Below are 18,245 nucleotides of genomic sequence, written 5' to 3'. Positions count from 1 at the left end.
TGTTCAGTGTTTAGTGTGGAATGTAATGGCACCCTGTTCAGTGTTTAGTGTGGAATGTAATGGCACCCTGTTCAGTGTTTAGTGTGGAATGTAATGGCACCCTGTTCAGTGTTTAGTGTGGAATGTAATGGCACCCTGTTCAGTGTTTAGTGTGGAATGTAATGGCACCCTGTTCAGTGTTTAGTGTGGAATGTAATGGCACCCTGTTCAGTGTTTAGTGTGGAATGTAATGGCACCCTGTTCAGTGTTTAGTGTGGAATGTAATGGCACCCTGTTCAGTGTTTAGTGTGGAATGTAATGGCACCCTGTTCAGTGTTTAGTGTGGAATGTAATGGCACCCTGTTCAGTGTTTAGTGTGGAATGTAATGGCACCCTGTTCAGTGTTTAGTGTGGAATGTAATGGGAGCCGTTTTCTAAAGTGCACATTAAATGAGTCATAAGGATTGGAGTGGACTGGTCCCCGCTATGAGTTAGAGCCAACACCTGGAGATGTTCACTGTGTGTGTGTGTGTGTGTGTGTGTGTGTGTGTGTGTGTGTGTGTGTGTGTGTGTGTGTGTGTGTGTGTGTGTGTGTGTGTGTGTGTGTGTGTGTGTGTGTGTGTGTGTGTGAGTGTGTACGATTGCAGTGCACAACAGAGCGTGTGTGTCCATGTGCCACCACGATGAAGAAAGTGGGGGGATGACTCAAGTGAGCAGAAAGGTGTCCCGGCAGCCCTTGCCTCATAGGATGCCTGTTGGAGCAGTGATATCACAATGGTTAGAGGGAGGGAGATGAGGGCAGTGACACGGCTTTAGGATCCAAAAGGATCCCGTTATTCTTGTCTCTTACTACATTTTAACCTAAACTCAACCAGCTATGGTCATGAAGACCATAGTTGTCATGAAGACCATAGTCGTCATGAAGACCATAGTTGTCATGAAGACCATAGTTGTCATGAAGACCATAGTTGTCATGAAGACCATAGTTGTCATGAAGACCATAGTTGTCATGAAGACCATAGTTGTCATGAAGACCATAGTTGTCATGAAGACCATAGTTGTCATGAAGACCATAGTTGTCATGAAGACCATAGTTGTCATGAAGACCATAGTTGTCATGAAGACCATAGTTGTCATGAAGAACATAGTTGTCATGAAGACCATAGTTGGTTGAGTATTAACATTAACTCTCGTGGCCTACAGGCAAAGAACAGTGATGGTTAATTTCTGGGTAATTTCCCCCACTCAATTTTATTTTGCTTTGTTCTTGTAGATTTTTTGCAAAGATAATTCCTATTTGATTGAGAATGGAATGTTGTCCCTGTCTCATAGCGTCCAGAAATCTGTCTGTCCATTTGAATGTATATATTAAAGAGGTTTTTGTCAGTTCGCCCCCAACTACTCTCTCTAGCCGAAGGACAGAAGCTTTAATGTAATAATCAGTGTATTAGTTGGCTAGAGGTACATCCCCTCCTCTCCTGCCAATATACACACACACACACACACACACACACACACACACACACACACACACACACACACACACACACACACACACACACACACACACACACACACACACACACACACACACACACACACACACTGCAGAGTCAAATAGGGACTTTCCAGTGAAGGGAGATTCCATAGGATGTAAGAAGGAGCAGATTTCCAAGGCTCTGGCCTTGTACTTAATAAAACCCAATATACACACACACACACATTTTAGCTATCTCCAGCCGCACATCCAGTATAATATTCAGTGTTTTCCAGTCTGGCTTCTCTCTCCTCTTCAAATAAGACCCATTTCCTTCGTAAGGTGACTGGTACATTCTGCCATATTGTTGGCTTTGAAGTCCCATTTTAGCTTGGTAAAGAAATTCAATGCTGTCCAAAAGTACATTTGACTACTACTTTTTTTGTTTTTTTTGTTTGAGCCTCAGTGGAGCCTGGTAGAGTTCAGACAGGACTGTTCTACTCTTGGGTTCACTAGAGCCTGGTAGAGTTCAGACAGGACTGTTCTACTCATGGGTTCACTAGAGCCTGGTAGAGTTCAGACAGGACTGTTCTACTCATGGGTTCACTAGAGCCTGGTAGAGTTCAGACAGGACTGTTCTACTCATGGGTTCACTAGAGCCTGGTCGAGTTCAGACAGGACTGTTCTACTCATGGGTTCACTAGAGCCTGGTAGAGTTCAGACAGGACTGTTCTACTCATGGGTTCACTAGAGTCTGGTAGAGTTCAGACAAGACTGTTCTACTCTTGGGTTCACTAGAGCCTGGTAGAGTTCAGACAGGACTATTCTACTCATGGGTTCACTAGAGCCTGGTAGAGTTCAGACACGACTGTTCTACTCATGGGTTCACTAGAGCCTGGTAGAGTTCAGACAGGACTGTTCTACTCATGGGTTCACTAGAGCCTGGTAGAGTCCAGACAGGACTGTTCTACTCATGGGTTCACTAGAGCCTGGTAGAGTTCAGACAGGACTGTTCTACTCATGGGTTCAGTTCAGTAAATCTGCATTGTCCCAGGAGGGCAGTTTGTGTGCAGCTTTTAAAAGGAAAGTAGTAAAAAACCTACTTAATATAGAACAATGTGTTGAACCACTTACAAAACATACACAATCACAGTTCAATGGAGTGTATTTATGTTGCTATGAATCCCAGTTTGTCTTGTAATAATCAATAAGTGTCTGAATAAAACTACAGCCAACCAACTATCAATGTTTTTTGGGGGAAGGTTTTCCCCAACTGTCAATGGCAGATTGTACATGTTGAATCGGGACCAACTACAAGCAACTAGGTCCAGCAAATACCAACAAACTAGGTCCAGCAACGGCCAACTGAAACTAGGTCCAGCAACGGCCAACTGAAACTAGGTCCAGCAACGGCCAACTGAAACTAGGTCCAGCAACGGCCAACTGAAACTAGGTCCAGCAAATACCAACTGAATCTAGGTCCAGCAAATACCAACTGAAACTAGGTCCAGCAACGGCCAACTGAAACTAGGTCCAGCAACGGCCAACTGAAACTAGGTCCAGCAAATACCAACTGAAACTAGGTCCAGCAAATACCAACTGAAACTAGGTCCAGCAACGACCAACTGAAACTAGGTCCAGCAACGACCAAATGAAACTAGGTCCAGCAAATACCAACTGAAACTAGGTCCAGCAAATACCAACTGAAACTAGGTCCATCAACGACCAACTGAAACTAGGTCCAGCAACGACCAACTGAAACTAGGTCCAGCAACGACCAAATGAAACTAGGTCCAGCAAATACCAACTGAAACTAGGCCCAGCAAATACTAACTGAAACTAGGTCCATCAATGACCAACAAACTAGGTCCATCAATGACCAACTGAAACTAGGTCCAGCAGATACCAACTGAAACTAGGTCCATCAATGACCAACTGAAACTAGGTCCAGCAAATACCAACTGAAACTAGGTCCATCAATGACCAACTGAAACTAGGTCCATCAATGACCAACTGAAACTAGGTCCATCAATGACCAACTGAAACTAGGTCCATCAATGACCAACTGAAACTAGGTCCAGCAGATACCAACTGAAACTAGGTCCATCAATGACCAACTGAAACTAGGTCCAGCAAATACCAACTGAAACTAGGTCCATCAATGACCAACTGAAACTAGGTCCAGCAACGACCAACTGAAACTAGGTCCAGCAACGACCAACTGAAACTAGGTCCAGCAACGACCAACTGAAACTAGGTCCAGCAACGACCAACTGAAACTAGGTCCAGCAACGGCCAACTGAAACTAGGTCCAGCAACGGCCAACTGAAACTAGGTCCAGCAACGGCCAACAAACTAGGTCCAGCAACGGCCAACAAACTAGGTCCAGCAACGGCCAATTGAAACTAGGTCCAGCAACGGCCAATTGAAACTAGGTGCAGCAACGGCCAACTGAAACTAGGTGCAGCAACGGCCAACCGAAACTAGGTGCAGCAAATGCCAACTGAAACTAGGTCCAGCAAATGCCAACTGAAACTAGGTCCAGCAAATGCCAACTGAAACTAGGTCCAGCAAATGCCAACTGAAACTAGGTCCAGCAAATGCCAACTGAAACTAGGTCCAGCAAATGCCAACTGAAACTAGGTCCAGCAACGGCCAACTGAAACTAGGTCCAGCAACGGCCAACTGAAACTAGGTCCAGCAAATGCCAACTGAATCTAGGTCCAGCAAATACCAACTGAAACTAGGTCCAGCAACGGCCAACTGAAACTAGGTCCAGCAACGGCCAACTGAAACTAGGTCCAGCAAATACCAACTGAAACTAGGTCCAGCAAATACCAACTGAAACTAGGTTCAGCAAATACCAACTGAAACTAGGTCCAGCAACGACCAACTGAAACTAGGTCCAGCAACGACCAACTGAAACTAGGTCCAGCAAATACCAACTGAAACTAGGTCCAGCAACGGCCAACTGAAACTAGGTCCAGCAACGGCCAATTGAAACTAACTTACACACCTGGCCAATTAGTTCAACAACCATCCAGTTGGTCTTTCCATCCGTAGACGGTGGGATTGGCTCTAGTTGGATAGATTTCTCTCTCTCTCACTCTCTCTCTCACACACACACACACACACACACACACACACACACACACACACACACACACACACACACACACACACACACACACACACACACACACACACGCACAGCATCTCAAAGCATTTAGGCTAGATCAGGTTCCTGTGCCCTTCACGCATGTCAGTCAGTTAAGGTCCTGTCTTTAGCCAAGGAAGGCTTTTGTTCCTTAGTTGTATTGTTCTTTGTGTGACTGAGTGGGCTGTGGGTTGGATCACAGGGAGTCAGCTCAATTTCTGAGTCATCAGCTTCTCTGGCTACATACACACATCACACACCAGACCCCCAGTTATATGTCCAGCATCTGTTCCGCTTGAACAAGACTGTGTGTGTGTGCTCGATCAACTTCTTATAATGCTGTACATATTTCCAGTTGTAAATCAGTTTCTAGGTAGAAATAAGACAAAGTTAATGCAAACAGTATTCCATTTTTTTGTTCAATGTATTTTTTTAACTCTTGTTTTTTACCTCTTTTATATATATTTTTATCATTATTATAGTTATTTCCCCCCCCCAATTTGTAGTTAGTCTTGTCTCATTGTTGCAACTCCCATATGGACACGGGAGAGGCGAAGGTCAAAATCCATGCGTCCTCCGAAACACGACCCTGCCAAGCCGCACTGCTTCGAGAGAGAATTTTAGTTAATACCACTCCGACAATTTCAGATTTTACTGAGTTACAGTTCATATAAGGAATTATGTTGGTCACAGATAGCTTTAAAACAAATGGTCCTCACAATTCGCCTCAGGACCTCGTCTCGGTATTTCTGTGCATTCAAATTGACATCGATAAAATGCAATTGTGTTCATTGTCTGTAGCAAATGCCTACCTGCCATAACCCCACCACCATCATGGGGCACTCTGTTCACAACGTGGACATCAGCAAACTGCTCGCCCACACTAGGCCGGTTTTGAGGCCTGCTTGGACGTAATGCCAAATCCTCTAAAATGACATTGGAGGCGGCTTATGGTAGAGAAATGAACATTCAACTCTCTGGCAACAGCTTTGGTGGACATTCCTGCAGTCAGCATGCCAATTGCAGGTGGATGGATTATCTTGGTAAAGAAGAAATGCTCACTAACAGGGATGTAAACTAATGTGTGCACAACATTTTAGACATTTCTGGGTTATTTTATTTATGCTCATGAAACATGTGACCAACACTTTACATGTTCCGTTTTATATTTTTGTTCAGTGTAGAAGGCATGTGTGACTGAGATGAAAAGTTGAAGAGTGGCAGGATTTATGTAGTAAATTAAAATACTATCTGAAGCTGTGGCTCACTGTTCCGCCTGCTGTTTTAAAGAGCCACGCTTAAATTTGCCAGTCTCCTGCCCCCGCTGTGTGTGTGATCACAGGAAGTCATCAGCGGTAGGATAAACATGGCGGTGTATTTGAGGCCGGCTGAGCCCCTTAAAATGGACGCACAAAGAATGCCTGTGTCCAGCCTCCATTCTCCATTACAGTCCTGGATTGTGTTCATTGGGGCATGCGACCGAAAATGTTTTGCAACAGAAAAAGGAAAAACAATATTTCTCATTGGACGAAGTATCTTCCTGTTTCAGTCCGTTTTCTTCCGTTTGCTTCCAAATGAACATGACCCTGGCCTAGCCTGCTCATCCATTACTGCACTAAAGCTAAATAATCCTAGCCTAGCCGCAGAGCTGTTGGTGCTGTCTTGCCAACTCCTATGGTCAATGTCATGCCAAACAACAATAGGTGTTAGCCATACGGCACAAACAGATCTGGGACCAGGCTCATCTTACCTCCAGTTTAATTCATCCAAAACAGTATTCAACATCAGACAGTTCAGTTTAACAAAACATCATCAGAGAATTGAAAATAAAGAACGACTAACTCTTTGGATACAGTCTGGTCTCTCAGCTCTGACACGGTAGAATGGACTCTAGAGAGAGTGATAAACAAATCAAATCAAATTTATTTATATAGCCCTTCTTACATCAGCTGATATCTCAAAGTGCTGTACAGAAACCCAGCCTAAAACCCCAAACAGCAAGCAATGCAGGTGTAGAAGCACGGTGGCTAGGAAAAACTCCCTAGAAAGGCCAAAACCTAGGAAGAAACCTAGAGAGGAACCAGGCTATGAGGGGTGGCCAGTCCTCTTCTGGCTGTGCCAGGTAGAGAGGAACCAGGCTATGAGGGGTGGCCAGTCCTCTTCTGGCTGTGCCGGGTAGAGAGGAACCAGGCTATGAGGGGTGGACAGTCCTCTTCTTGCTGTGTCGGGTAGAGAGGAACCAGGCTATGAGGGGTGGACAGTCCTCTTCTGGCTGTGCCGGGTAGAGAGGAACCAGGCTATGAGGGGTGGCCAGTCCTCTTCTGGCTGTGTCGGGTAGAGAGGAACCAGGCCATGAGGGGTGGACAGTCCTCTTCTGGCTGTGCCGGGTGGAGATTATAACAGAACATGGCCAAGATGTTCAAACAGAAAGGGAAGAAGGAGAGAGAGAGGAAGGGATATGTTCTCCCCTTTGTCAGGAGCCACCAGGCAACCTTCCATACTCAGCCCTATGGGTAGGTTATGGATAGGGCCCTCTTCCTCTGGTACAGTACTAAACCATCTTCTTTCCTCCCCTCTATCTTCCCTTACCTCTTTCTTCCCCCCAGGCTACATTAGCCTCAGTGTTCCTCAGAGCCCTGAACCTTCTGACAGCAGGGAAATTATTTTCTCTCCCTGCCTCTCTCTCTTCATCCCTCTCTCTCTTTTCCTATCTGTCTCTCTCTCTAGTTCTCTCTCTCTTTCTCTCTTGCACATTTCTTGGCCTTTTGTCTCCCCCTTCTCTCACACATTTTCTCTGTCTCTCTCTCTGTGTTTCTATCTCTCTCTGTGTGTGTTTCTCTCCCTCACTTGTGTCTGAAACAGAGACAAAGCTAGTCTCATTATTCTCTCCCCTTGGAGTTACTCTGCTCTCTTCCACAGAGAGACATTGCAGGGCTGCGTCCTATATGGCACCCTATTCCCTACATACTCCACGACTTTTGACCAGACCACTATAGGGCTCTGGTCTAAAGTAGTGCACTGTAAAGGGAATAGGGTGCCATTTGGGCACAACCTATGAAGGTACATTTTTAATGAACTGTTCACCATTGAAGTGGTAGCTGCCCTAATAATGACGTTATCTTATCTCCAGAGCCACACTCTGTTCATGTCTCTCCAGGTGTCTGTATTCTCGGAGCAGGAGTTCTGATCTAGGATCAGGTCCTCTGCTGTTCATATCATCTTGTTCATTATGCCTCTCCTCTCCTCCTCTAATCTCCTCGTCCCAGCCAGAGCAGGTTCAACTCCCTCTCATGACTCTGGTTCCTCTCATGGTTTCTTCCTACCTAGGGACTGTTTCCTTGTCACTACTGTCTCTCTGATCACTCTTTGGGAGGTTTAGGCTCCAGCTGTTGTCAATCACTGTGACAAGTGTTTGTAGAAAGTGCTGGATTGATTAATTGATTGATGGATTGATTGATTCCCTAGGTATTGGCGGTCTCGAGGAGTGTGTGTTGAAGTCTGCGACCCTCTCCACCTCCCCTGCCCTCCCACCTTTCATCCCCCTCAACTTCGAAGCTACGCCCATCGTACGAGTGGCCATCGAACCCAAACACCCAAGTAAGTGTCAAACACACTTACACCACATTGTGAATTTGTTGAGGTTGTTGCCTGTCAGTGATGTTTTGTTTTTGTCGTCTGTCATCTGAGGTAAGATGCTAATGTTGAGAAGCTAACGTTCCTCCAGGACCCCAGTCAGCCAGCCATTCTGTCAACCAACCAGCTATTCAACCAGTCAGTCAGCCACCCAGCCAGTCAGCTGTTCCACAGATAGTCAGACATTCCTGCAGCTCTTCCGTGGTGTTCGTTAGTATTATAGCTGAGGGCAACATTTGCCCCATATGGAGGGAGTTAGTCAGCTAGCAGTCAGTCAGTTAGTTAGCTAGTCTTAGAAAGATAACTGTTTTGAGAAGCTTCAAATGGTGTGTGTTTGTTTGTTTTCTTTTAAATAGTTGCACTTAGTAGTTGAGCTGACCTGTAACCCTGAAAATTCAAACCCGTCCTGGGTTTTGTTCATCAGGGCACTCATCAGAAAGTGTTTGAAAATGTTTTGCAACAAAAATGAAAATTAGCATTAATTCTGGATAAATCCAAGTAGTCCCTCCCTATTTCGTGATTTCTTCAGTTTGTTGCCTAATGAACATGACCCAGGTAACGTCAGTCTAAGTTTTCTTAACGAAAGACAAATGTAGGTTTGAATCCAGGGTGTATTATGTGCAGTAGGGCCCATACATGGAAATTATTCATGCTTAGTCTACTAAGAAGTACTTTTCTACAATCTGGTGTGTGTGTGTGTGTGTGTGTGTGTGTGTGTGTGTGTGTGTGTGTGTGTGTGTGTGTGTGTGTGTGTGTGTGTGTGTGTGTGTGTGTGTGTGTGTGTGTGTGTGTGTGTGTGTGTGTGTGTGTGTGTGTGTGTGTGTGTGTGTGTCTCAAGGTGAGATGCCTAAGCTGGTACGGGGTATGAGGCTGTTGAACCAGGCTGACCCGTGTGCTGAGGTTCTGATCCAGGAGACAGGAGAACACGTACTGGTCACGGCCGGAGAGGTCCACCTGCAACGCTGTCTGGACGACCTCCGAGAGAGGTGAGCCTCTTGTTTCCCTCTTTTGATTGACGAGTTGGACGGTTTATTTAGACAGTTGGAAACAGGGAGGGAGAAACCGTAGGAAGGTTGGACGCAGGGATTGAACCCCGGTCTCCGTTGGAGGGAAGTATACTATGAGACTGAAGCCTGGAGCGTCATCACTAGAACATGAGCTCTGCACAGAGAGGTCTGTCAGTCAGTCTTTTTGGCTGTATCTGTCTTTCTTTGTCTGTCTGTCTCTGTCTGTGATTTTAAATCTAGTCAATAGTAGTGAAATGTTGACCAGACGCCCTGTAACAGAGTGTAGATGAGCAGCAGACGGCTCAGTTTGAGATGACTCAGTTTTTACACTGTCTGGCCCAGTCTCACACACTGATGATTGACATGATGATTCTGTGTGTGTGTGTGTGTGTGTGTGTGTGTGTGTGTGTGTGTGTGTGTGTGTGTGTGTGTGTGTGTGTGTGTGTGTGTGTGTGTGTGTGTGTGTGTGTGTGTGTGTGTGTGTGTGTGTGTGTGTGTGTGTGTGTGTGTGTGTGTAATGTTTCTGACTGAGAGTGGGTGTCTCTCTCTCTATAAAAAGTCATGTGTGATTATTGACTGGAGATGCTGTCTTTAGATGTGTCTTCTCCACTCTGATCATGTCATATTAGAAGAGATGGTGAGAGAGAGAGGGGTTTAAAGAGTTCCATACAGAGATGTTAAATACAGCTCATTTCATTTGCATCCTATGACCAGTTGCCCTCCACCCCTGCCATAAACTAAACTCTCACCAGCCTCCCTCTGACGTTGAGGGATCAGGTCCCATGTAGAGCTATTCATAATCAATACCTAAAGCTGTTGTAAGACCACCCACACATGTGGGGGGTCACCCACACATCCAGTCCTGCTAAGATCCTGTATTATCTATGTTTATAGTACATGAAGAAATCAGCATGTGTATCGTTGGAGGTGTGAGGTGGGGAGATGTGTGAACACATCAAAATAGATATTCCACAGCTTTATTTCAAATGGAGTTTTCATAACCCAATAAATCAAAGATTTCCATATGCTTTGATACTTTGAAAGGGATACAAAGTACAGTGGAGTCTAGGCCTGTGTCCCAAATGACATGCAGTGTGTTGCAGTGGGACAAATGTGCAGGCCTCAATCCTAAATATAGATGTATATAGATTTTCAGGTGCGTTATCTCTTTAACATACATTATTAGTATGTTCAGATAAATCTTTGGGAGATTATTGAAATCATGAGGGAAAAAGCAGGAAATTCGGGAATCCTCTAACTGGGATTTCTGGAAAACTTGGGAATTTAATAACTGGAATTTTGCAACGCTAATGGTGAATATCCATAGTCCTAAAGCGTTAATTCCCCACAAGAATGAATGGGAATTAGAGATGACCTGTCCTTCGGTGTAACCTTGGTACTAACTAAATCTGCATCTATCTGCATATGTTGTCCTTGTCACTAAGTTCATCTGTATAACTTATCAATGTAGAAGACAGAGTATTGATGAGAGGACCTTTCATTCAGCCAATCAGTCGAACTGGTAATCCTCCCACCACAGAATGATCGATGGCTACATTGGTTAACACGTTATGGATTGGGCCAAGAACACAGGAAGTTAGAGAAACGGTCAACATGTAGTTTATCAACATTGGACTACACTAAAACATACTTTTCATGTTTCAATCAAACTTACTCTCAGTACAGCCTTTGGAGGGATCGAAGTTATCAATTATATTACACGTGCAGGCACACACACACACACACACACACACATTCATTTCCTGACTAACTTTCTTAGAAGGTCAACATTATTGTTGCTAACTCAAACACACTGACCAGATGTATAAAGAGTCTCAGGGATCGTTACAGCTTTCCCCCTGGAAGATAACACAGGGTGATTTAGAAACAGTCCTAAACCAGCCAGTATGACAGGGCATCCAGGGACTGGATCCCGTCTAGTAAATGTAATTCTATGTTTACAAATAGCCCAGGTCAGCCTGATTAGGCCACCCAGGCAAGTGAAACACTTGAATTACCTTGTATAAGAGTATGCTCCTGTTTGGTGAATGACAGTCCCAGCCATAGAGAGAGAACAATGTTATTCTGTCTCTGTGTTCCCCACTGCATTTAATCAGGGGATGACTGCAATTCTTATTCTATGTTTGAAAATATGCCAGTTAGCCAGCCAGTCAGTCAGCTAGTCAGGCAAAGAGCAGGGCAGGACAGAGGAAGGGGAACCGTGTTGGCTGTGAATGCCGACTGACCCCGTTGTGACATCACAACAACACACACAAGCAGACTGGCCCGTGGCCATTCACTCTCTAGCTCAGAAAGAGGTCAAGCCCGTTTTAGCCACTCATGTGGCACGTGGGACTGTGACGTCACAGCGCCAGGGTTGTCTCGCTGCCCTGGAAAATGGGTCAACTGATCCTGACCAAGTTAAGCTGGGGTGAACCAGGCAAACCTTTTTATTTCTGCTCACTAATGCACACACACACAAAACACAGCTTTTTAATGTACATTTTCTAGACTTTTTGGGTGTAAAAATGTATTCCCATTCAAAATCCAATTTTCCTTAAGCCTAAAAAGTCCAGGGGAAAAAAAGAATATCTTACCTTGTCAGGACATTCTGGTCCTGATAATGTAGGCAACATGTACACACAAAAACACACATTCAGACACACAAAACCACACACTACTCACACACGCAGCCATAGTTACAGTGGCTCCAAATCACCTCTAGACTATAATGCCGCAGCAATAAAACAATTTCCTGTATGCACAGTTATGGTTTTCCCACTCACGATACATTGGAGAAATGTCCAAATGATTAGAAGGAGAGGGTTCCTAAACGAGGCTGCAAAGCAACAGTGTTCAGGATGGAGACTCATACATAGGCTGCGTCTCAGCTGACACCATGTTCCCCAAGTGCACTACTTTTGAACAGGAGCAGCTATGGGCCGTTCTGGCTCAGACGAGACAGACTTATCCAAGGCTTGCTTGACTACTTACTTTTGACCAGGGCCCATAGGTTGCCATTTGGGGGACACCAATATCTTCCTCCATTTCAACGCGGTGTAAGTTAGTGATAAAAATAATTAATGTCCTCAACTCTTTGATTTATTCAAGACACACAAACAGACAATGGGTACGACCCAAATCTGACTCTATTCCCCATGTAGTGCACTACTTTTGTGCAGGGACAAGGTAGTAATCCACTACACATGGAATAGGGGGATCTTCATCAGCTCAAGTTGGTCTGGTTATTTATTAGTTTTGTTTCTGTCTAGCACCGGATTACTGGATGTATGTGTTTCTCCTCCCACTGAATAAGTCATATCTCCCTGCTTCATTACTGGATGTATGTATTTCTCCTCCCACTGAATAAGTCATATCTCCCTGCTTCATTACTGGATGTATGTGTTTCTCCTCCCACTGAATAAGTCATATCTCCCTGCTTCATTACTGGATGTGTGTATTTCTCCTCCCACTGAATAAGTCATATCTCCCTGCTTCATTACTGGATGTATGTGTTTCTCCTCCCACTGAATAAGTCATATCTCCCTGCTTGATTACTGGATGTATGTGTTTCTCCTCTCCCACTGAATAAGTCATATCTCCCTGCTTCATTACTGGATGTATGTGTTTCTCCTCTCCCACTGAATAAGTCATATCTCCCTGCTTGATTACTGGATGTATGTGTTTCTCCTCCCACTGAATAAGTCATATCTCCCTGCTTCATTACTGGATGTATGTATTTCTCCTCTCCCACTGAATAAGTCATATCTCCCTGCTTCATTACTGAATGTATGTATTTCTGATTTCTGAATACGTCATATCTCCCTGCTTCATTACTGGATGTATGTATTTCTCCTCTCCCACTGAATAAGTCATATCTCCCTGCTTCATTACTGGATGTATGTATTTCTGATTTCTGAATAAGTCATATCTCCCTGCTTCATTACTGGATGTATGTATTTCTGATTTCTGAATAAGTCATATCTCCCTGCTTCATTACTGGATGTATGTATTTCTGATTTCTGAATAAGTCATATCTCCCTGCTTCATTACTGGATGTGTGTATTTCTCCTCCCACTGAATAAGTCATATCTCCCTGCTTCATTACTGAATGTATGTATTTCTGATTTCTGAATAAGTCATATCTCCCTGCTTCATTACTGGATGTGTGTATTTCTCCTCCCACTGAATAAGTCATATCTCCCTGCTTCATTACTGAATGTATGTATTTCTCCTCTCCCACTGAATAAGTCATATCTCCCTGCTTGATTACTGGATGTATGTGTTTCTCCTCCCACTGAGTAAGTCATATCTCCCTGCTTCATTACTGGATGTATGTATTTCTCCTCCCACTGAATAAGTCATATCTCCCTGCTTGATTACTGGATGTATGTGTTTCTCCTCTCCCACTGAATAAGTCATATCTCCCTGCTTCATTACTGGATGTATGTATTTCTCCTCCCACTGAATAAGTCATATCTCCCTGCTTCATTACTGGATGTATGTATTTCTCCTCTCCCACTGAATAAGTCATATCTCCCTGCTTGATTACTGGATGTATGTATTTCTGATTTCTGAATAAGTCATATCTCCCTGCTTCATTACTGGATGTATGTATTTCTCCTCCCACTGAATAAGTCATATCTCCATGCTTCATTACTGGATGTATGTATTTCTCCTCTCCCACTGAGTAAGTCATATCTCCCTGCTTCATTACTAAAGGAGTGCACTGTATAGGTAGTGGGGTTCCGGTCTAAAGGAGTGCGCTATATAGGTGGTGGGGTTCTGGTCTAAAGGAGTGCACTATATAGGTAGTGGGGTTCTGGTCTAAAGGAGTGCACTATATAGGTAGTGGGGTTCTGGTCTAAAGGAGTGCACTATATAGGTAGTGGGGTTCTGGTCTAAAGGAGTGCACTATATAGGTAGTGGGGTTCTGGTCTAAAGGAGTGCACTATATAGGTAGTGGGGTTCTGGTCTAAAGGAGTGCACTATATAGGTAGTGGGGTTCTGGTCTAAAGGAGTGCACTATATAGGTAGTGGGGTTCTGGTCTAAAGGAGTGCACTATATAGGTAGTGGGGTTCTGGTCTAAAGGAGTGCACTATATAGGTAGTGGGGTTCTGGTCTAAAGGAGTGCACTATATAGGTAGTGGGGTTCTGGTCTAAAGGAGTGCACTATATAGGTAGTGGGGTTCTGGGGTGCACTATACAGGGAGTGGGGTTCTGGTCTAAAGGAGTGCACTATATAGGTAGTGGGGTTCTGGTCTAAAGGAGTGCACTATATAGGTAGTGGGGTTCTGGGGTGCACTATACAGGGAGTGGGGTTCTGGTCTAAAGGAGTGCACTATATAGGGAGTGGGGTTCTGGTCTAAAGGAGTGCACTATATAGGGAGTGGGGTGGCATTTGGGATGCATTCCAAGTCTTAGTGAGATTTAAAGAAACAACCAACACCCACAGCACCCAGAATAACCCCCATCTTCAAACAACCAACACCCACAGCACCCAGAATAACCCCCATCTTCAAACAACCAACACCCACAGCACCCAGAATAACCCCCATCTTCAAACAACCAACACCCACAGCACCCAGAATAACCCCCATCTTCAAACAACCAACACCCACAGCACCCAGAATAACCCCCATCTTCAAACAACCAACACCCACAGCACCCAGAATAACCCCCATCTTCAAACAACCAACACCCACAGCACCCAGAATAACCCCCATCTTCAAACAACCAACACCCACAGCACCCAGAATAACCCCCATCTTCAAACAACCAACACCCACAGCACCCAGAATAACCCCCATCTTCAAACAACCACACAGTTTGCTGTCTACATTGGATTCAGGGAACGCTCCAGCGCTTCTGAGATGCTTCTAGTAAACATCAGTGAGAGAGGAAGGAGAGAGGAAGGAGAGAGAGGGAGAGAGAGGGAGAGAAAGAGGGAGGAATGGAGAGAGCAGAATGGGAAGAGGATTACTTGTTTTCTGCCCTGTTTTTGTATGGACTGACTCTAACTGGATTATGTGTGTGTGTGTGTGTGTGTGTGTGTGTGTGTGTGTGTGTGTGTGTGTGTGTGTGTGTGTGTGTGTGTGTGTGTGTGTGTGTGTGTGTGTGTGTGTGTGTGTGTGTGTGTGTGTGTGTGTGTGTGTGTGTGTGTGTGTGTGTGTGGGAAAGAGAGTGTGTGTGTGTGTGTTTATAACGTGACGCGCTGAGTAACGAGATGAGCTGGTTCTGGTTGTGTGGACGGAAGTTGTGCCGTCTCTCAGCCCAAACACTGACACACACACACAGCCAGTTTAGGATGGACCCAGTGGCCCAGGTTCAGACAAGGGATTGCCTGTTTGTGTCAATAAACTTTGACAGTACTTGGCTGTTGGTCTTGGCAGTCGGAGAGATAGTAGACAGATAGACAGTGTACCTGTCCCAAATGGAACCATTTTACCGATGTAATGCACTTCTTTTGACCAGGGCTTTATGGGCCCTGGTCTAAAGTAGTGCACTACAGGAATAGGGTGCCATTTGGGAAGCACACTTGTTTTCTTTTCCTAAAGTGACCCTCTCTGTATCCCTCTGAGTGTTTCAGCAGTGATAACCTAATGACGTCATTTTATTTTACCAGACCTGAAGCTTGGCCTCACCAGCGCAGGGTTGTGTTCATTAGGCAGAAAACGGAACAAGTGAAGTTTCCCCAGGTACAGATCCAGGATCAGCTTCCCCTCCCCCAATCCTAACCTAAACCATTAGTGGAGAAAATGACCAAATATCAGCGTTTAGGCGCAAGATCCCCTCCACGTAATGTAACATTCTTGGTCGTTTTTTTATCTCGATTTTTTAATCATTTTAATCATTTAGCAGACGTTATCTAGAGCGACTTACAGGAGCAATTACGGTTAAGTGCCTTGCTCAAGGGCACATCAACAGATTATTTTCACCTTGTCGGCTTGGGGATTTGAACCAGCAACCTTTCCGTTACTGGCCCAATTCTCTAACCGCTAGCCTACCTGCTGCCCTGCAGTTGTCATGTTGTGGCTTGAATGTCCTGACAAGATGTATCAGTCATTTGTATCTGAATAGAAGCTGCTATATTTCCCTCATCCTCCTCCTGTGTGGTTTAGAAAGATTGAAGAAACAGACTTGAAGGTGTGTGTGTGTGTGTGTGTGTGTGTGTGTGTGTGTGTGTGTGTGTGTGTGTGTGTGTGTGTGTGTGTGTGTGTGTGTGTGTGTGTGTGTGTGTGTGTGTGTGTGCTCGCAAGATGAGCTATGACAGATGATTTGAATATGCTGTGCTTGGCTCAGCATGGGCGGGAGAGCCTAATAATATCTGACAGGTGTTATTGTTTTGGAAAATAAAAACGCAGACGTGAAAGTTTTCAGCACTCTCTTAAGATACCAATGTGTCTTTATGTATAGTATTCTTTTGAGTTTGTTCTGGCTCTCGTACCCAGTAATACAGCACATTTACAATGCATGGGTTGTCCTACTTGCTCTTACTCAGAGACGACAACTTCATTTGTGTTGCTGCATGTGAGTATTCCATCTCCTCACTACACATCTTTGTAATTTTTGCAGCTTTTCCAGAAATCCTGGATGGAGGATTCCAGAATTTCTGCTTATTTCCGCCTGATTCCAGGAATCTTCCTATTGGGATTTCTGGAAAACCCGGGAATTTGTGGAAATTTACCAGAGTTTTGGGAACCCTACATCTGAGTCTCTGTGTTCTTCTCATCGTCCAGGTTTGCCAAGATTGAGATCAGTGCCTCCAAGCCTATCATCCCATTCAGAGAGACCGTGATCAGACCACCCAAAGTGGACATGGTCAATGAAGACCTGGGGAAACAACAGAAGGTGTGTGTGTACGTTGAGGGTGTGGTGTGTGTGTCTATCTTATAACTGATGACATCTCAAACGACACCCCATATATTAGTAGTGTGCTACAATTGAAGATGCAGCAGCAATCTATGTGCAGTAGCTAACCCTACTATCGTGTGTGTGTGTGTGTGTGTGTGTGTGTGTGTGTGTGTGTGTGTGTGTGTGTGTGTGTGTGTGTGTGTGTGTGTGTGTGTGTGTCTAGGTGGCTGTGCTCCACCAGGTGAAAGAGTCAGACACCCTGCACCTGGACCCCAGCGGCCTGGTGACCCTCACCACCCCCAACAGACAGGCCACCGTGGGGGTACGGGCCATACCACTACCCGAAGGTGAGAGAGAGTTGAGGGTGTGTGTGTTGATGTTTGTTGTTGTCAGACTATAGGAAGCCCTTAACCTTTTGCTTAAGGAGAAACAGAAGAAACAGAACATTTCCAATCGCCTTTTTTAAGGAATAGCAACTTTGCTTAACTTTCTTCTTATGTCTGTAGTTAAGGGAAAACATGGCAGTTAAGAAGAAATTTCTTCTTAAGAAAGTTGAGTAAATCTGGGCTTTGATCCTGATCAAAAAGTGTCCTGTGTTGTGTAGAGGTGACTCTTCTGCTGGAGGGTAGTGCTGACTTGATCCGGACCCTGGAGCAGGCAGGTCAGGCCCAGAGGGAGGGGAGGACCCTGGACATGAGTACCTGGACCCTGGATGCCCTGATGGAGCTGAAGAGCAGGCTGGAGGTCCTGCTGCAGGGGAGGAAGTGGAGGAATGCCGTGGACCGGATATGGGCCTTTGGACCACGCAGGTATTTCAGGGTGTTTCATATGGGTTGGGATGAGAGGGTATGCAGGTATTTCAGAGTGTTTCATATGGGTTGGGATGAGAGGGTATGCAGGTATTTCAGAGTGTTTCATATGGGTTGGGATGAGAGGGTATGCAGGTATTTCAGGGTGTTTCATATGGGTTGGGATGAGAGGGTATGCAGGTATTTCAGGGTGTTTCATATGGGTTGGGATGAGAGGGTATGCAGGTATTTCAGGGTGTTTCATATGGGTTGGGATGAGAGGGTATGCAGGTATTTCAGGGTGTTTCATATGGGTTGGGATTAGAGGGTATGCAGGTATTTCAGGGTG

The 18,245-nt window shown here is 45.0% G+C and overlaps 1 protein-coding gene across 1 annotated transcript in view; it reads left to right on the top strand.

The window, feature by feature from the left end:
* Window positions 1-856: 856 nt before the first annotated feature.
* LOC120024762 (elongation factor-like GTPase 1) overlaps window positions 857-18,245 on the top strand; it is a 31,771-nt gene continuing 14,382 nt past the window's right edge. The window contains exons 1-6 of the mRNA XM_038969048.1: window positions 857-1,148; window positions 8,079-8,210; window positions 9,085-9,232; window positions 16,994-17,105; window positions 17,332-17,455; window positions 17,713-17,917. Of these exons, the coding sequence (XP_038824976.1) occupies window positions 857-1,148; window positions 8,079-8,210; window positions 9,085-9,232; window positions 16,994-17,105; window positions 17,332-17,455; window positions 17,713-17,917 (1,013 nt within the window). The remainder of the gene's footprint in view (window positions 1,149-8,078; window positions 8,211-9,084; window positions 9,233-16,993; window positions 17,106-17,331; window positions 17,456-17,712; window positions 17,918-18,245) is intronic.

This window comes from Salvelinus namaycush, chromosome 30 (genome assembly GCF_016432855.1).
Source record: "Salvelinus namaycush isolate Seneca chromosome 30, SaNama_1.0, whole genome shotgun sequence".
Classification (NCBI taxonomy): domain Eukaryota; kingdom Metazoa; phylum Chordata; class Actinopteri; order Salmoniformes; family Salmonidae; genus Salvelinus; species Salvelinus namaycush.
This window is presented reverse-complemented; position numbering and strand designations above follow the sequence as displayed.